We start from the raw sequence: 20976 nt of genomic DNA on the forward strand, positions 1-20976 counted from the left end.
GAGCCGCTCTACCAAGCCCTGAATTAGATTCGACTGGATATGGAGACCAAAACTGCCCAAACACAACTATATCATACCTGGAGGATCCCGAAGTAGAGGTAACTGATGATCTGAATATCCTGAGAGAACATCATTGGGCCAAGTCAAACACCTACTCAACTACAGAAGTACACGACGGATTCAAGTCCAAATCTATTCTGACTCATTCCCCTACTCCCCGAAAAGAGGAGGAGGTAAAGTCAAAATCTCAAATCTCCAAATCAAACGAAACTGTCATAAATCAAAACACACAAAGCCTAGGGGAAAAAAATTAAAGCCAACTGGCTCATCAACACCTAATAACAGATTACCAAACAAGACACAGACGAAAAAATCAACTAATACAGTAACTCCGACAAATAACCCGATTGGAAGGTTTTTGGGAAAGATTCCGCCGGTAAACCGGTTTGAGCTATCGGATTTGGAAATCTTGGAGGGAATTCCCCCATCCCCTCGAAAAATCGTACCAAAACAACCGGCTTCAGCGCAGTGTCTGGGAAGCATCAGTTACCCACCCCAAACACGCTGGCATTACAACTTACCTCCGTCCCAACAAAAAACCGAACCACCTAACGTCAACACAGATCTCAGACCCTCGGAGCGAAACTTGGAAAACAACGCGGAACAGAGAGAAAAAAGCGCCTCTGGCCAACCAGCTATAACCATGCACAGGGAAGAAAAACAATTAGATCTTGGCTTACAGCCAGCTCCGACTGAAGGAAGAAACTACGATGAAACACAAACGGCAGAACTCATTATGAGCGAAACACCATTGTCCTCATCTTTAGGTCCGGCAGATAAATCGGATAAAGCCGAACCATCAAACAAACTTATTACGGCGAAAAAAAAAGAAACGGAACCAAACTTAATGATGGTCCAACTAGATCACCAGAGAACACGTGAAGAAATCAAACTGGCGGAGGCATTATTAAACTATAAAAACATGTTAAAAATCAGAGATACATCTCCTGGTGGGATTTTGATTCCGAAACAAAGAAAGGACGTTGATCAAGCAGAAGTTTCACGATCATTACTCTCTACTCCATATAAAGGCAAGACAGAAAGCGAAATGCATAAAAAAAAAGACACTAATTTACCTACCAAAAGCACTGACATACTACCAATCATGTCAGCCGTGACCATTGCGCTTGCACCATTTGGGAAGCTATATGAAACCATCAACGACACGTTAAAGGATCATACCTCATTAATAGCTGCATGCAATTCAAAGCTAACCCATCTCGAAGGCTATATAACAGCCTTAGAAGCTTGGAAGGCAAGTACAAATGATCAAAGCTCCATGACAGACAACCCTGAGATATTTCACTTCAAACATAAATCAGTGAATGTGAGCACTCAAACGAATCCGAATGAGATTAAAAGAAAACATAAATCAGAAAACAAAACGGCAGACATATACTCGATGACCTATGACAATAAGGGCGTTAGATCGCCAAAAAGAGTAATAAATTCACATGCTAAGTCAGGAGACACGGAAAATAACTGCAAAAACTAAACCGATGAAGTTCAACTCAGAACGCAAACCGAAGAGAGCAGTAAAAAAATCACTGAGACAAAAGGTTCAAAAAAATCAATCATCAGCGAAAGAAAAAACCACAAAAGCTCTCTCTGCACAGAAGAAACAACCAACAGAAAGCATCTAAAACAAGCTTATGACCAAATGGATAACGGTGAACGATCAAAAACCAAAACCTACGGAGAACGAGTCCTACCAGATCATTGAAGAAGAAGAGCAGAGGGGAGCCACTGAAGACAACTCGCTGGACCTATCCAACCTAAACGTCTACTCTATTGAAACATCGGAATCAGACATTCCCAGACCATCTACAAAAAAAAGAAAGGTATCCTTTCTGGATGATAATCTTTTGCAACATGAATCAAAAGACTCACACCACCAGATCCAAAAAAAAACACCAACAAAAAAGAAAGATAAAACTGACGACCCAAGTAACAGAAGTTGTCAAATCACCCCAGAGAGGAAACCACTTTTTCGTCTAGGCAACTCAAAGAGCAACAAAACTGAATCAAAGCACGGAGGCACCGAGGATTCTTATCTACGGAAATACAAGGAAAAACGCAATGTTGGAAGATTTGAAGAGACATCAAACAACGAATCGCGGCACAGACAAAAGTCTCCGACTAGTCAAAGTGACACAGATAAAAATGCAAATGCACCAACACACAGAACAATGAGTCACAGGAGGGACGAAAACAGACGAAGACATAAATCCAGGGACTCATCTGGATCAAATCGAAGACTTTCTGTCTTGCCCACACAACAAAATTCCACGCGTACATCCAAAATCTTCACCCAAAAGAGTCATTCGTCACGCACGCTGAAGCTTGAAAGATGTGACAAAACGGGAGAAAAAATCATCCTTAATAGAAGAGCAACCATGAAGCTCCTCGAAAAAATTCACAGAGGAGACCAAATCAGAAGTGCAGACATAAAAATAGTGGAATTCGCACAAAAAGCTAGGACAGATAGCATCTTTCTGCACATCACGTCTCAAACAGTGAAGAAACTCCTGCTCCGGGCGGCAGGTGAACTGTCTAAAAGAGGGTACCTCCTAAGGGAAACCACATCTGAAGAAAGAGGTCATAGGAGTGCTCACCCACACGCATCAAAATTAGAGTGCAATTACGAGACAAACGGGAAAGAAAGAAGGAAATCAGCTCAGAGTACCTCGAAAGTGACAGACACTTTTAGAACAAAGAGAAAATCATACCGAACACCAGAGAAGAACGAGCGAAAAAACGAAGACAAAAGAAACACAGCACGAGAAACTACAAGGCAATACAGCCCAGACACCAGAAGAGATAAAGGAAGAGTAAAGAGCATTGACAATTCTACTACCATGGGAAGGTGGAAAACACAGGAGGAGTCCTCAGTAAGTAAATCAAACAGACTACCGAGGGGCCCGTCCTCGAGATCGGGCAGAAGGGAAACAGAAACGCGAAACGATCGAGAAAAGCCCCCGACTTTAAAGCACGTCGACAAGGTGGAAAAAGATCCCAAAAAATGGGCATGGATTCTGGCCGTATTGACACGCTACGTGAAGAAATAGCAACCAAACCGCCCTCCGGCGAGGACTGGAGGAGACTCATCAGAGCAAACGCAAGGTGTACAGAAGAAGAAGCAAACGATCACCATTGGCTCTTGGAATACAAGAGGCCATTCCCATCTGACCAAGCCCGAAGAGATAAACCTTGGCCAATTTGACCTATAAAGTTTACAAGAGACCTGGTTGCTCTATCCACCCAGCTTGGACGACTACGAAGTTCTATTATCGCCTGCTCAAAAAGGAGACAAAGGCCGACCTGTATCAGGCCTCTTAACAGCAGTTCGATCAGGGGGGACCTTACGAATAGTCCATAATCTGAGATTGTCCTTGGCAATCCAGGCAACATTACTGAAATGGGAAAAAGAGGAAACATCCCAAGGAAAACTCAGATACGACCTCCTTCTCCTCCTGAACATCTACTGGAACCCATCAGAAACTAAAACAAACGATTTTCTAAACATCGTGGAATAAATACTGACCGACGTCGCTGAAATCTATGATGTAGACCATATTCTGATATGCGGTGACCTGAATGCCACCTGTCCAGGTCACAAAGCATCAAAGCCACCGCAAAATACAACAAATCCATGTTCAATCGCTCGAGGTTGCGCATGGTCGGCGTTGATAAAATCCAGAGATTTGTACAACTTGAACACTTTAGAAGTTGCCAGCACCACCATCCCTACATGGGAAAGCGAAGGAAAGAAAAGCACCATCGATTACATATTCGCCTCCAAAGAGCTATACTCTATAATCACGAGCTTCAAGGTAGTGAAAACCATCAGCAGTGATCACAACTTACTATCTGCAACGTGGCCAGTAAGAACACACGCGACCACAGCAATGCCTTACAAGCTCGAAACAAACGCACAAGGGAGCCGGCTGAAAATGACATCAGATGTCTTAATCGATATTACAACATCATACTACAGACAAAGGACTGCTAAAGCTACCCCCGAAAAATTGGATTACTATCCTCTTCTCATTCCATACCTACGCCCAATGCAAAAGAGAAGACTGGAAACAACTCATCTGCACAAATATAATGAAGAGTTGAGGATAATGAAATCTTCCTTACGGAAGGTAATACGACAAGCAAAACGATATGCAACACAATTAAATCTAAAATCGGCAACTATACAAAAAAAAGGCTACAAAGCATGGCTCCAATCAGTTCGTTGGAAATTATACCAAGAAGACGCTGAGTCCATGTTGAGAGCAGTGTGTAAAAAGAACTCACAAGACTTCTGGAAACTAATAAAAACCAATCAGGCTACCACAGATATGACCATCACCAACAGTGTCCCAGAAGAGAAATGGGTAGAATAAATCACCGAACTATTTAAAGAACCTACAACACCAGAAACCGCAGTGGAAAAACAAAATACATCGCAATGGATAACTTGCTCCGAGCAGGCTATTCTGGAAAAGATCTACAAGTTAAACAACTCTCGTGCACCCGGCCCAGATGGAATATCCAACATTCATCTAAAACAGGACGCAAAAGCCTGGGCACCGCTAATAACAGAGATCTTCCGAAGATGCAGGAACACAAGAAAAATTCCTGACACGTGGAGAACAGCAAACATCGTTCCTATTTACAAGAAGGGCCTGAGAGATGACCCGAAAAACTACAGGCCGATAGCACTTTTAGGTGTGCTTGGAAAACTCTTCGGCTCCTTGGTGCTAGACGAATTTCAGACATGGCAAAAGGAGACAAAAACAGCGGACCCATTTCAATCGGGTTTCGAAAAGAACCTAGGTACCTCCGTCAATATTATGCTGATCAGCATCCTGAAATCCAAAGTCCTCGAAGGCCAACCGAAAATCTTCATTGCTACGATCGATCTGGTCCAGGCCTTCGACCGTGTCAACAGAGGTAAACTATGGACGAAACTCGAAAAACAAAACTGCCCACTATCCATCCTGGAACCAATGAAGGCCTTGCATAGCGACACCTCCGTCAGAGTCCGGCTTAATGCAGCAGGCTCGTTGTCTACAATCATAAAGACAGCGAGAGGAGTCAAACAAGGATGCCCTCTGGCACCAGCATTGTATAAAGCATACATGGCGGATATAGTGGACGCAGAAAACGACACCCGATCATTTCCTCCTCAAATAGGTAAGCAGAAAGTGACACGTCTGCTCTACGCGGACGACATTCTCTTATTTGACCAAACGCCCATTGGGCTCCAGAGACAACTGGATAGCCTATCCTGCTACCTAAAGAAAAATGATCTGGAACTTAACACCTCGAAGACCAAAATAATGATCATGGAAAAAGGATCTAAACAGAGTAAACGCCCCCAGTGGTTTGCAAACTCAGAAAAACTGGATACAGTAAAGAGTTTCACATACCTGGGGGTTAAACTATCGTGCAGCAGAATCGAAATAACAATGCAAGAACATCTATTCTCCAAGGCAAAAACACTAGCAGCACAAGCCGTATCCTTGGAACGTAAATTCGGCAAATTCTCAATCCTACCAATAATAAGATTCTTCAAAGCAAAAGCCACTCCAGCTCTAACCTACGGAGCAGAGGCAATGCCTTATCTTCCGAAAACACTGTGGGCAAAACTGGAAGGAACATTTAGGCGGAGAGTGCTCCGGTTGCCAAACTCCACCCCGGTAGCAAACATTCGACGTGAATTAAGATTGCAATCATTGAAATCAGTGGTGGAGAGAAATAGCTTACTGTTCCTGGGAAAGATTCTAAGGCTCCCACAACCAAAAATCCTGGAAATCATTTTTGCAGAAATAAAGAGCGGCCAAAACCCCATGCTAACAACATGGTATAACAACCTTCTAGATCAAGCTGCAAATATTGGTTGTTCTGAATGGGAAATCGAAAGCATTCCTGGAAAAATAAAGAAAAAACTAAAGTTACAAGATTGGATCGAAACACTTGAAATAGCTGATGAACATACAACTTCGGCCCATCACACAAGCAATACACAAAAGCTGGACGATGTAAGAAACTACTTAAAAAAGTTCCCAGATAAAAGACTGCGTACAATCTTTCTGAGAGCACGCTTGAACATCCTGAAGACAAATGAGATCCTTTACACCAGGAAACAATCAGTGACCAACAAGTGCCGTTTTTGTGTAAATGGGGTCACCGAAACTCTTAGACATCTACTCCTCCACTGTCCTGGTACAAGCAACCCCAGACAAACCTATCTTCATCCACACGGATCAAAGTTCCAGATCATAAGGGAAGAGGATTGGTGGAACAAGCTTATGAGCGGGGATTCAATTTCTCTGACTATAGCGACTGCAAAATTTCTGGACAGTTTGAAATTAGAAGAAAAGGACTCTCGCGATCAAATAGGAAACAGTTTCTCCTAATCTAGAAGAAACAGAATCCTAAACAATATCATAAAGAACTAACAGAATAAATAACGATCTTAGGAAGCATCCCAAAACAGAGTGAAGGAAAAGATCTTGTAAAAATTGAAATACAATTAAAATACAAGTAAATAAAAAAAAAAAAAATAAGTAGTCGCAGAGCCAAGAACGACAGAGTTTGACTGAGTGACATGTATAAGTTTCGGCTTTTTTTTTTCTAGTAACAGATAAGGCCTACAGACAATCCTGTTCCCTATCCTTCTCAATAATGGAGGCATTGTCAGCTCTGCCCAAGGCTTTCTTCAAAACCACCACAGACATTTTGTCTGAGTGGCTAGATGTTCCAGAATCAGAATTAGCCATTTGCAACAAATGCGATTGCTGCACCAAAGAGTAATCAATCAGTAGGACCTCCTGACTCCAAGGACAGAAACTACTACCAGAACAAAAGTTTGAGGAAAAAATGAAACGTCCGTCTGGGCTATGCCATGCGACAACATGGGAAGGATCTGCTTTTGTTTTAATAGTGTCGATAGTAGTTCATGTTGAGCACTTATTTTAGTGTATAAGGTTTCATATAGCCTCGTGAGTGCAAACAGAGCTGCGTTCATAGTTTGCAACAATGTTTCTAGGCCCACCACATAATCCCCCTCCTTACCCTTAGGCGAAGGCCCCATAGTTGCTAAGTTTCTCCTTGGGGTTGGTTGTATAAAGGATAAGGACAAGGCTGAGGTGTTTTGGGCTGTGGGGGAAAACATAGCAGGAGATTGGGAAAGAACGCTGCTGACCTGGGTAGAATCTTGTTTGTTTATTATCTTATCATGAGAAGTCAAAGGGCCTCATTACGAGGAAGGAGGTAACCATGCTGCTTTTTGTGGCATGGCTACCCCCATTCCGGGTACCGGGTCCGGGTTCCTGGAATGTGGAAAAACCAGGCCATTCCGACCTTGGACGGTCTGGTATTTCCCCATTACAGGAAACCAGACCCTGTACGCCCCATTCCCATTCAAGTCCCCATACGGCTCAATGGGAATGGGGAGGATGCAAACAACGGGTAAAACCAGGCGTCCTTAGCTGGTCCCGCAAGGAGATCTCGTAATGAGGCGGTAAGGGGTTAACGGGGCCGGCAGCTCTACCGGCCCCGTTAACCCCCTATCGCCTTCCTCGTAATGAGGCCCGAAGATTGGACATTCAGGTGAGGCACTACACCAGGACTGACGCTGTTTAGCAAAGGAGGTGAAATCGCTGCAGCCTCACTCCCCTGAGTTGAGTCGTCATCCGATATAGCTATTACCTCAGCAAAAGAGCCTAACTCCGATATGGAAAGAGGGACATGCTGCAAAGATGAAAGAGGGAATCAGTAGGAGAGACTGGCACATCAATATTCCCCCAACGTCACCTTGATTAGTAGATCTAGGGGCCGTTATTTGTTTCGCGCCAGCTGAAGCCTGAGCCCGCTTTAGCTCAGCATTCTTAGAATCTGCTGTGCAAAATTTTTGAATATCCGCCGTTAGCAATGCAGGCCGGACATTAGCAGTTGATTTACTGTTGCGCAAAAGATAAATAACTTTTGTGGTGGACTTCGGAGTACATTGCATTGTAGGATAGTCCACTGGAACCTCATTCAAGAGTGGCATACCTTTTTATAATGTGAAAGCCATAAGCGCACAAACACGCTAGAGCTATACCAACTCTCTTCAAGCCAATTTACAATAAGTAAAAACCAAATTGAAGAAACTAGCACAAACAAAATGGTAGCTATCCAGCAAAGGTCGTAAAATTGCCTTGACCGGGGCAGAGCGGGCCTGGGGTCGCAAACACCAGCACACCGTGGTACACTCAGTAAAATAATCTAGTAACAAACTGCTCTTACGAAATGCACTCCTGCCACTCTTGCCAGATGGATTAAGTGGGTTATGAAAGAAGCGGGCGTTGACATTTCCTCTTTTGGTTCTCATTCAGTTAGAGGCGCTAAGGCCTCTAAGGCCGCTATCCTGGGGGGAAGCCCTGAACCAATTTTTAAAGCAGCTGATTGGTCAAGGGAATCTACATTCAAAACATTTTATCACAAGCGTATTGATGATGTTGCAATTAATGTTATGCAAGGGCTTTAAACTTGCATAAAATGAAGCCTTGTGTCTTTACATAGAATGGTTAAACCCCCTCACTAACGTGAGAGCGGGTATAGATTCTATTAAAGACAAGGAAGCAAGTATTATCCCACCTACAAACCCAAGGTTTTGTTGTTCTTTTGATGCTGTGGTTGTCAGAAGTAAAGAATAATGCATAATACTTGCCTTCTTGTCTTTAATAGAATCTAAACCCCCCTCTCCCGTTAGGGAGAGTGATTAACCATTATGCGCTTGCTGTGTTCTGCCTACCAGGGACCTCCAAAGTCGTGGAGCTCGTTTACAAATGGCCAGAAGCTGTTGATTCTGGTGACTCTTGTCTTACCCCGGACACCCAAACACTGAAACACTCCTACAGCACTCCGCTTCGCTCAGCGAGAGTGAGGGGTTTATGTGCCTGCTCCGCCCAGTGACAGTAGCCACAGTAAAAAGATTGTGTGCAATCGGCGTTTCCAACATTCCGAAAGAGTAGCAGGCTATTTCCTCACCGAAACACTCCAACAGCGCGCCCCTGTGGGAAGTACCTTGGAAGTGCCTCTTTGCCTCTTTGCCTGGACGGCTGCCCGTGGATTTTGCAGTGACCTCCTGATACAGCCTCTTTTCCTGGACTGTAATGTTACTTCCAAGTATGTCATGCCTTAAGGCATTGATTGTGCTCTTGTAGTAAGCACTAACGTGTATTTTAAAGATTATTTTCTACTTTATTGTAGAAATACATCGGTGGAGCAGTTAGCCACTCCCCCCTGTAAGGGAAATGCTCAAAGGTGAGGGCGCGCGCGCACCTGTGGCAAGTACCTTGGAACTAGTGCCTCTTTGCCTCTTCACCGAGGCGGCGAGGCGGGGCATGGATTCCTGATTGTTTCGTGTATTCTGGGGCTCAATACCGTCATATTCGAGCAAATGTCACGCTTAACGCTGAAACCTGGCATGCCGCCACGCAGCCCACAAAAGAGTGAACACACGGTGCGGGGAGTGCAAGCAAAATCGGCGGTGACTCATGTAAGCTCTACTCCCAGGCGAGGGGGCTCGAATCTACCCCCGCAGGGAAATGCGGATATCTGCACACTTTGTAATGGCTCGGACAATCTGTTAATATGTCAGCAGTTCGTCATGAAATTGGGATGCTATGTTTGGGAAATGTGGCCGCTGAAATAAGAGATGTGAATGAATGTAATAACACCAAAGCTCCTAAGTCACTAATAACACCTGTGTTAAGGAGCCCTAGAGTGGAGGCTCGCTGCTTTCCGACATGGCTATGCTAGACTCTGTACCTCTCACAGGGCTAATTAAAGACCCTATGGGAAAGTAAAGGAAGCTGCTGGTGTTGTGGCTATTGGCCTTGATGCTAATGACTCTGTGTTTTCAAATAACCTGCTACCGGAAAATGTGTCTGCTTCCCCAATAATGTTTTCGGAAAGCAGTATGTGTGATTCCTCCTCACTTGCCACTGAGGCGTCCTCCCCACAAAAGCTAATAACTAACAACCATAGCACAAACACCTCAGTCATTATCCAGCAGTCTGATGGCATGCTGGGAATTACACTACAAGCTATGAACCTAACATTGTCAAGTCTGGTGAATTCTGTGGCAGTCTGTGAACAGAAGTTAGCTGTGCAGGGCCGGTGCCTGGAAAAAATCATATCCTGGCAAGGGTGGAGTGCTGGAAATATGCCTAGGGGGTTGGACAAAAGAACTTTGACAGGGTCGAAAGTGTGTTTAGCCACTGTGGGGTCCCAAACTGAGGGGACCGTTATTAAGAAGTATCCCCTGGAAAAAAAATGCACATGCTGACAAGGAATTACAGGTAGTTAAATCAGCGGTACCTTGTTTTAAGGAAATTATTTATGAAGTGGGGGTTGGCCCACAGACCCAGGTGGGTCGTGAGTGCAAGTGCCCAGGTGTAGCCGCAGTATCATCCACAGCTGAGCAATGCAATGGGGTAAGCCTGAATAAGGCGGTATTGGACCCTCCGCCAGTTGAGAAAAGTGGCAAAAAAAGTAACCCAAGTGGGACCAGAAAATTACCTAAAAACCAACAAATGCCAATAAAGATAGGCAAATCTTCGGTGAAACAGTTCTTTGAGGTTAATTCTGTCCAGAAACGGAATGTCCCATCTGCATCGCAGGTGATTAAGCAAAAATACCAACAGTTGGCCCAAGGGAAAGAAATGAGTCCCTTAAGTTTGTCCCTACTCATGCACTGGAGTACCCACCATTGGAGGAACTAGTAGAAGCCCTATCTACAAATCAAAATTGTAGCGATGATAACTCTGTAGAAAATGTAGAGCAGATTACTCCAAAAGAGGCCTCTGCACTGTCAAGTAATGCTCCTACAATAGCGGAAGCGTACTTGGAGGTGCAGAGAGCCGAAATACAGAAAGCTGTGGATGCCTATATAGCCGGCCTTGGTCCCGCTCCGCTTGCTTTCCCTTTGCATAAGACATCTTGTCCGGATGTGTATTGCCCTAAACTAGGGGAGTGTGGAGACAGATTAGAGATCCCTGTGGCGACCCAGAGTGGGGATTCCGTAAACTGTCCGTATCTGACCTAAGCCAGAGAAAAGGGGTCGAAGTGAAGACAAATCATATCCATCCCCAAGTGGTACCCTTAATAGCCCAGGTTCAAAATCAAGAACAATGTGCCCAAAAAGAAAAGGCTGGTGACTTGGCGCACATGTCAGACGCCATTATGACTTTAATGGAGAGCTCCTTAAATAAGATGCAAGCGCAATGTCTTCAAAGGTCTGTACCATCCCAGTCTGTTCAATCTGTACATGGGCCAGGGAAGGCTTATAAAGCGCCACTCAGACAATCGCCTGCCCTTTACTCACTGGTGTTTGCCTGTAGGAGTCCGCCATCTACACAATACAATTTAAACAGATGTGCAGTGATGGCTATATTCTCTGAGATTCCACTATTATAGGATATTGTATCCTCGGACTTGGCTCTAGTGGAGTTTACAAAGGCCAGCTAAATGCTGTAAGAATCTGGATAAAGTCTTGAGTAATCCAAAATGTAATCTGGCACCAAACCGGACCTCGATAAGTTGGGCTTCGCTCTGTATTCAGAGTCAAATCCAACTCTTAATTCAAACAAATTAAGATCTCAAGAGAGCTTGCAAATGGGACGCTTTGTTGGAAGTAACAGAGCAGGGATCCCCCAGAGTAGGAAGATTGCTGGAAGTTCTGAGCGACTGAGTCCCCAAAACTAATGTGAGGGGGTGATGGGAGCTAACCTTGTAACAGTATCAAGTTGGAATACTAGGGGGTTCACTCATCTTCTAAATAATGACCATTGTGTGTTGTATAGTAGTGGCATAGTGCTCTTGCAAGAGACATGGCTGACCACGGTTCCCATTTGGGATAATCATGATGTGTACTTAAATCCAGCCCTAAATCCGGCAATAGGACGACCAACCTCAGGGTTAGTGACAGCAGTGAAAATGGGCAGAGGCTTGACCTCTGAATTGTGGTCGATGCCTAATAAATATATGCTGTTGGTGAGAGTCATGGCTGGGGACATGGGGTATGCAATTGTTAATGTTTACTGTAACCTGATTGCCATGTCGGACGAGAGCTTTTTTAATGATTTAAACTCAGTTCTAGACCTGATAGTGGTGTCATAAAATGTGAGGGGTTTGGTGTTGGCAGGCGACTTGAATCTAAATTGCCTGACTGAGTTAGGTAACCGCAATAAAGTGAGATTTAGAAGTTGGTCCTCATTGGTTAAAGCGAGGGGCCTGGTGGGTCTTAATGGGGCCTCTGAATCTGACATCCCCCGGTCCCAACATGGCAAAAAGGGGAAAGTAACTAAATCGTAGATTACATTTACGTGAATGAGGTCCTGTGGCCCGTAATATCGAGCTTTGAGGTTGTGAAAACTGCGGCGAGTGATTATAACATCCTGGTAGCAAGGTGGGCTGACCGCACAATGCTTAGCCGCTCTAATATCGCATCCCTGAAAGGGACTTGTGTGGTGAATGCAAGCGTAAATAAACTCTGATGGTCGGAGTCAGAAGTATTCCAGCTTGAACGATTGCTAAGATTAGGGCTACCAGATATGGATTTATAGCCTGAGAATGTGACAAGTGTCCAATCTGAGGTCTTCCTAGTGTTCCAGCAGCAAAAACAGAAGTCCAGGCACCCCACCCATCACCTTCACGGGTTTGATAGAGAGGTTAAAGCAAAGAAAACACAGCTTCATCCGGATCTGAGACGAGCCCAAAAAGAACCTGCCCATTTGTGAAATCAGCTAGTTACTAAATTAAGAACTACCTATAGGAACTGGTCTAAAAATAATTGCGCAGCCTTGTATCAAGAAGATGGTGCAAATATGTTAAAGATCCTCTTTGCCCCACAAAAGGAAGCCGTACAGGTACTCATGCCAACTCAGTTCCCCTTAGCTCCACCTGAGAGGTTCATGGGTGATCCCAAGAGCTATCGTACCTTCGTAAACCAAGTTCGCCTTAATTTTCTATGTAGACCTAGCTCATTTCCAGACTTGACCACCAAAGCAGCATTTGTATTGTCGCATCTGGGCGGTACTGCTGCAGCATGGACCAACCCATTACTTGAATCAAACAGTCCATTGTTGTATGATTGTGACGCTCTATTATCTGCAATGAGCAAGGTTTTCGATATGCGTTATGCTACCCAGGACACGGATTTAGAACTGTTGAATTTGCAGCAAGGCAATCAGACGTTGTTGGCTTACCTCGCTCGCTTTAACCAGCTCACCGCTGAAACCCAATGGCCAGAAGACAAGAAGACGGCAGTCTTTTATAAAGGACTGTCGGAAGAATTCAAAGATACCTTGTCAACAGTCCCTGTGGGTCCTGCAGGGTTTTCGGACCTTTTAGACCTGATCCTCCAGATAGATGCACGGTGATCCGCTAGAAAAGAAACCCTTTATGTCAGCACCCGGTCATTCCGATGCGTCTCAGTCCGCCTTCAGTGAACCCAAACCCATGCAGATAGGTGCTGTACATGGCCGCTTGTCGGTTGCTGAACGCGAGAATCACAGCAAAAATAATGTATGCATGTACTGTGGTTCAGCAGAACATCAGTTGGTTTCGTGCCCCAAGAAACCGGTTAGGAAGGCGGGAAACGTCAAAGCTCGGCAATAGCAGGGGTCCCTCTGTTGAGTACCAAACCGGACTCCCCTCAGTACCTGGCGTCCTCGATAGCGGTAGCAGTATCATTGGAATTCAACGGGAACAGCATCCACTCCAAGGCAATGTTGGATTCAGGCGCATCCAATAGCTACATCGACATAACCTTTGCTACCCAATCAGCTATCCCTAAGGTTATCAAACCGATTCCAGAAGCAGTTAGTACCATTGATGGTTCGGCCTTGTCTTCTGGGTTGGTAACAGAAGAGACCATACCACTCAAGGTGTCTCTACCCGATGGTCACACGGAATATCTGGTTTTTGACAAAATTGCCGCTCCTCAATAGCCATTGATTTTGGGTTTATCCTGGCTCAAATTGCATAATCCTGTCATAGACTAGGTCACCGGTCACATCCAATACCCCTCGGATTATTGCAATGAGAAGTGCTTCTTTGAATCAAAAGTAGCACGCACACACCTATACTGGCTTTCCTTGACGGGGCTCCTAGTATTGCTTCGCTTGGTTTCAATTCCGTTCTGGTGCCTAAGGAGTATGATGCCTACTCCGACGTGTTTGACAAGGGCAAATCGCTGTTACCACCACATAGGCCATTTGATTGTCCTATTGAGCTAATTGCGGGTGCCAAGATACCAACAGGGCATGTGTATTCACTCACCCAACAGGAGGATCAAGTCCTGAAAGATTACATTGACAAAGCCCTCGAGAACGGGTTCTTTCGCCCTTCACAATCGCCGGCAGCCTTTCCTTTGCTCTTCGTCCCAAAAAAGGAGGGGGGCCTACGACCGTGCATTGACTATAGGGCTATCAATGCAATAACCGTAAAAAAACAGTACCCCCTACCTTTAATAAATGTCCTGCTGGATCAGCTGGCTACTTCTGTCGTTTTCACGAAATTGGACTTGCGGGGGCGTCCAATCTTGTGCGCATTCGACAAGGCGATGAATGGAAGACTGCTTTTAAACCCCGGTACGGTCTCTTTGAATATCTCGTCATGTCGTTTGGATTGTGCAACGCCCCTGCAACGTTCCAATATTTTATGACCGACATTTTCAGTGACTACATCGATCAATTTATGGTCATCTACCTCAATGACATACTGATTTATTCAACCTCCGTGGAAGACCATATTACACATGTCACCAAAGTCCTCCAAAGGCTAAGAGAAAATCATCTGTTCGTAAAAGCCGAAAAGTGTGTCTTCCACACCCAAGAGGTGGAGTTTTTGGGTTATGAAATCACCAGGCAGGGGGTGAGAATGAGCCATTCCAAAGTCAAAGCCATCCTGGACTGGCCTGTATCTATCTCTGTCAAATCCTTGCAATCATTTCTTGGTTTTGGAACTTTTATAGGAGATTTATCCACTCTTTCTCTAAAATAGTAGCACCTCTCACAGCCTTGACAAGTCCTAAGAATCCATATCATTGGACAATAGAGGCTCAAAAGGCCTTCGATATGTTGAAAGAGGTCTTTACCTCTGCCCCGGTTTTACAACAGCCAGACCCAAATACGCCATTTATAGTAGAGGCGGACGCTTCCAATTTTGCTATTGGTGCTATCCTTTCTCAGGAATGTGCATACACTGGGATGGAACATCCTGTGGCATTTTTCTCTCGTAAATTAGCCCCATACGAGAGGAACTACACAGTCACAGAGAAAGAACTATTGGCGGTTAAAGACGCATTCCTGACCTGGCGTCACCATCTCCTTGGAGCAAAGCATACAGTGTGTGTATATTCAGATCATCGCAACCTTCGGGCCATCAAAACAATGAAATGCCTGACTGCGCGCCAAGCTCGGTGGCATTCATTCTTTGCCCAATTTGACTTCCGTATCTCGTATCGCCCGGCCAAAGACCACACCAAAGCAAATGCATTATCCCGTCTCCGTACTGGTAACGTCGACTGCGACACAAAGAAACCAACTCTATTGGCAGAGAAGGTGATCTGTAGCTGCTCTATTCAGCCCTCTTTGAAACAAGATATAGCAGATTGGGTTTCTCAGAATCCCCAAGAGGTGGTAAATCTGAATCTGAACATCAACTGTGGACTTCCATACTACAATGGACTTCCATACTACCTACAGAAAAGACCTGTTCCAAGACGCTGAAATGGGGTCATGATTCTTTGGTTGCCACCCATCCTGGTCAAAAGAAAACACTGGAACTGGTCCAGAGATGGTGTTGGTGGCCAGGCATGTCAAAAGACGTAATAGACTACGTTTCCTCCTGTGCTCTATGCGCTCAATGCAAAGCGTCACCAGGTAAACATATGGGATTGTTGCATCCATTACCAGTACCTCACAAACCCTGGTTCATTGTATCCATGGATTTCGTGGTCGAATTACCCCCTGTCCAGGGATACGGTACAGTGTGGGTTGTGGTAGATTATTTCACCAAAATGGCACTATTCCTACCTTGTCAGGGTATTCCTACTGCCAGTGTCTTGGCTGATCTCTTTCTGAAACATGTATTCCGGTTTTTCGGATTGCCGTCTGTGGTCATCACCGACAGGGGGTCGCAGTTTGCATCTCGTTTTTGGAAGGCATTGACATCGGCTCTTCTGATGGACGAGCGCCTTTCCAGTTCTTATCACCCTCAGACTGATGGGCAAACGGAACGGGTTAACGGTACTATGGAACAGTATCTTTGGTGTTCATTGCTACAATATCAGACCACTTGGCTTGCAGTCTTGCCCGCAGCCGAGTTTGCGTATAACAATTCTGTGCATTCCTCAACCGGGGTTTCTCCGTTTTACGCACTATATGGTCAGCATCCCCGGTCCATTCCAGTGGATCTGGAGCCTCCCGGTGTCACGGCTCGCTCCCTTCGCTCCCGTTCCTGCCACTTGGGGGCATGTTTTGGGGTTTATTCCCTACTGGACAGTTCCTCCGAACCTTATGCTACAGTGTCCTGATGAATTGGGAGCGCTAAAACCTTATTTCCCAAATTACTTCCCTTCCGGATCCATTCCAGGTTTTTGGCAGCCAGCATGCTACTGCTACTTTAATCAAATGACTATGCTTCCCAGAATGCCTGGCTCACTGCTTCACCTCCTCCCTTGCAGGACAAGGCTGGGTCGAGGATAGGCAACACCTCTGGCTGCAGGTGCAGCAGGCGGCACGCCTGAGGGGTGTGCTCGTTAAGCAGCTTTAAAAGCCTCAGTTTGCTTCAGTCCAGCGCTGGTCATTGTTGCTGTGTTCCTGTTGTGACTGGTCCCTTGTTCCTTGTTCCTAGCTTTTGTGCCTAGTACCTAGTTCCTGTTCCTTGTTCCTAGCTTTTGTGCCTAGTGCCCAGTTCCTGTTTCTTGTTCCTCTGCCCTGGATTTCGGATTCTTGTGCTTAATTGATTTCTGCTCACTGGATAACCCTTTCTGTCTTCCTCTGTCTGCAGGCAGCCTGTCTCTGTGCTTTACCCTTTAATGCTGCCAAATTCGCCTGTGTTTTCTGTTTCTTTGTTGCTGTCCTTTGCTACTGAAAAACCTGATGCTTTAGTCTTTCCCTTTATAGATTCAGCTTCCTGCCTCAAGGTTTCCTTTTGTGATATCATTTTCCCTGCTCCTGATCCTTACTTTCTATTGGGATCCATTCCATGTTTTCCATCTCACTTCTGCATTCATTTCCCATGGATTATTAGGTGTTGGTGTTATTGTAACTAGTCCCAGTGTAAATGCCCTTTTTGTTTCCTCACTATTTTATATCACTATTTCTACTTGCCCCTTGACTAGGGTCTTATGTATTTAGTTTCCTCCACCCATTGCTGTTATAGCCTTCAGGGTTCCTGTTTGATCAACTGGGTTCGTGAGTTTACTGACATTCAAGTGGTCTTTCCGGTCCTCGTGAGTTCAGTTTCTAAGTTCCTTATTCTGTATCATCCAGAGTGTCAGCTCACAGATCCTGTCCTTGCTTGCCCTCTACGTGGGTTTAGCGCTGTCAGTATCTGTAATAGCATAGTGGGTAAGGAGTTTGCCGACTTTCCTTTCAGTCATAAGGAGGTTCTAAGTGCTTACCCCACATTCCTTTTCATATATAGGTATTATTGTTTCTCCTGGGTTTTAGTATACACAAGTCTTGGGTTTTGTATGCACATATTTAGATTCAAAGTTGTACACTGTGAGATTCCGTGCACATTGCCTTCTTCCTTTCTTAACACCCGGTACCGTCCCTGGAGAAGCCAATAAACTAAAAGCAATGACTACCTTGCATGCCAGAGTTAAAAAGGAACCTGGAGGAAGCACAAGCCCGCTCAAAAGAGCATGCAGACCGGCACAGACATGTTGCTCCGCCCTACAAGATCGATATGTCAGTCTCGTTGTCCACCAAAAACCTGAAGATATCAGGCAAAAGGAAACTGCTACCTCGTTTTGTGGGCCATATAAGATCGTCAAAGTGCTTAATCCTGTGGCTGTGCGTTTGGAATTACCTTCACGTTGGAGAGTGCACCCGGTTTTTCATGTTTCATTGGTGAAACCATTCAGGGATGGAACTCGGTTGCCTGTCGGCCTTTGGCAGTATCTGTAAAGGGCTCTGATGAGTATGAGGTAAAGGCGATATTGGACATGAAAATGCGTTCTGGGGTTCCTCACTACCTCATCGATTGGAAGGTATACGGCCCCAAAGTTCACTCCTGGGAACCGTTGGCTAACATCCATGCACCCTCGCTGTAGCGCCGGTTTCACGCTTCCAGAAGGGTGGGACGCTCTTTGGGGGATAGCACTGTCATACCTGCCAAACCTGGCCTCTCCCCTACGCCTACTCGCACAGCCGAGAGGACAGCCAGGCCATTTTGTACGCGCTGGCGTCTCTTGGGGAAACTTCCTGGCAAACGATTCCTTTAACATTTTCAAGCGTTTCTCTTACGCTTTAAGGGACTATGCATTTCCTTCATCCCAATTGCATAGAACGTCCTATCTGCATGCGCGTAGTGCCGATCATGATCTGATCTACGGCATATGCGAGTGTCAGCTGATGTAACGCCATCACGCGCTACACGCAAACATCAGCTGACATGTATTTAAACCAGAAGCTTCCGGGGTTCGGCGCTTCTGATCGTTGTTTGTTTTCGCTACGTTCCGGAGCTTGCTGTTTTTTAGAACTCCTTACCGCACTTCCTAGCAGAGCCTTCTGTCAGCTGTTCAGATTCCGAGCAGCTGTATCCCTACCGCATTACCTTGCGGCTCCTATTCACCAGTGGAGAAAGCCGTTCTCCTTGGCTTTCACAGCTGCCTTCTACGTCTCCGCATTGATGTGATACCCGGCGGCGCCTTCTCTTGTCGGCATCGCTTCTGTTCCACTTTTTCTCAGCGGGGTGTTGGAGTCACCCTACCGCATTACCTTGCGGCTCCTATTCACCAGTGGGAAAGCCGTTCTCCCTGGCTTTCAGAGCTGCCTCCTACGTCGCCGCATTGCTGTGATAACCGGCAACACCGTTCTCTTGTCTGCAGCCGCCCCTGTTCCGCTTTTCCTCAGCGGAGTGTTGGAGTCATAGCCATCCATCTACTTGCACCTGCTCCTGACCATCCGTATCCAAAGAGGAGAGTTGTATACAGCGGGGTAAGGTGAGAGCAGGGACCTTCTGCTATTATTCTACACCTTGTCTACTACCCAATCCATTTCCCATTTCATCTAAAGGGCTCTACCAGTCTGTGCTTTATTCTGAACTCTGTGAACCACATACTCCTCCAGGATAAACACTGTTCTTCACCTCCACTCTTTCAGTCCAAGGCTACAGAATTCAGAGCACTGGACTTTATGGACGCTACCCTGTGTGCACCATCCCGGATCTAGTGTGGCCCTCGGTCCGTTCGGGTTAGTTTCCTTACTAACTTCCCTTTCCTTTTCAGTGGTTCATGTTTATTTTTGTGTGGAGTTTCCTGAGTACTTTCCTATTCAGCAGGTTAGTGTATTTCATTAAGCTTTATATTGATTCCAATCAATTCGGAACAGTTCCTAAAACTCCTTCTTGTGTTGCCTTAGCAGGCTGGTGGTTCCATTTCAATAACACGCCTTTTCCACTGATTCCTCTCTTTTGACTGTCACTTAAATAGTCGAAGAGCGACATCAGTTGGAAGGTCTGAATTCAACACACTACGCTGTACTCCGAGTCATCTTCTGAAGACTCTACGTGTATCCTTTGAATAGTCTTCATGTATCCTTTTAATACTCTGGTATCCTTTATTGGTGTTGGTATTCCTGATAACCTGACAAACAGATCATTATTAACCTAGTTATATATATTATATGTTACATGATAATGTTAATATCTGAAACAATCTACTAAGGTCAACATTTTACTTGTTTCACTGTTGTGGCCTTGAAGGACTACAGGACGCTGTAGTGAGTCTACCCCACTTTATTAAATAACAACTGGAGTGGACTTTTATATGTCCAAGTTCTCATCAAGCACGTACTTGCAGTTCAGTTAAGTTCAGGACTTCCCCAGTTGAATCACTGAGGGAAATGTGTGCACTAGGATGGCACGCTGTAAGCTACTAGGGCCCCCAGGTAGCCTCCTGTGGCTGTGGTGTTACACCCTAGAAGCTGTGCAGTACGGCTGCTGTAAGTTCTCACTTTCTTGGCTCCTCATCAGGAGCAGCGCTGTGGTACGACCGCTTCATCTGGCGGACTGCCAGCTCTGAAGCGGGAAACGTTTTCCCGCGGAGCGTGGGCTCGCGAGATCACGTTACGTGCGATCTCGCGAGAACACGCTCCCGCGATCGTGTGATATCCCCACACACCTCCTTTGCTGGGAAAAAGGATGGGTGGTCATTCCATGACGAAGTCTGCAAACTTGCTGGGTTTTCTTCTCTCTCTCTGAGGTCTGCTTAGATCTGTATATGGGGCAGGATTGCTGGAGTACCCTTGAGAAGATGCGGGTGATTTGAGTTCTCCTTCCCTTGTTCTTCGCTGTGACTCCCTGGGTGTAGTTGGAGAGTTGGGGCTTGAGAGCTCGTTGCCGTGGTGTGGCTCCAAGACACCTCTTTCTGAGCGGTGAGGGTTTTCGGATGTCCCTTGGCGGTCTTGATCTTCTCCTGTGTCCCAGTGTGGTTGTTCCATGTCTTCCTTCCTGCGGTACATGGCCACTCTCTCTAAATTCCATTTCCTTCCGTCGCTGGTGCAGATGTGGTTTGACCCTCTCACCATGACTTCTATGGGACTGCTGTACTTGGAGCCGGTCGAAGTGTCTTTGTGGGGGAGGCGTATTTTCACCAGGTCACCTCTGTTAACTGCTGTGTGTCGAGCGGCTCGA

At 45.6% G+C, this 20976-nt stretch overlaps 1 protein-coding gene across 1 annotated transcript; it reads left to right on the forward strand.

Moving 5' to 3' along the window:
- The first annotated feature begins 1712 nt into the window (after positions 1 to 1712).
- Positions 1713 to 3128, forward strand: LOC138451095 (micronuclear linker histone polyprotein-like). The gene has a single exon (XM_069604887.1). It carries the CDS (start codon positions 1713 to 1715, stop codon positions 3126 to 3128), a length of 1416 nt encoding a protein of 471 aa, XP_069460988.1.
- The last annotated feature ends 17848 nt before the right edge of the window (positions 3129 to 20976 follow it).

This window comes from Ambystoma mexicanum, chromosome 1p (assembly GCF_040938575.1).
Source record: "Ambystoma mexicanum isolate Mex_15411 chromosome 1p, UKY_AmexF1_1, whole genome shotgun sequence".
In the NCBI taxonomy this organism is placed as follows: Eukaryota; Metazoa; Chordata; class Amphibia; order Caudata; family Ambystomatidae; genus Ambystoma; species Ambystoma mexicanum.

Excerpts from the sequence above, each read along its gene's own strand:
- LOC138451095 (XM_069604887.1), top strand. The coding sequence starts at position 1,713 with ATGACCAAATGGATAACGGTGAACGATCAAAAACCAAAACCTACGGAG.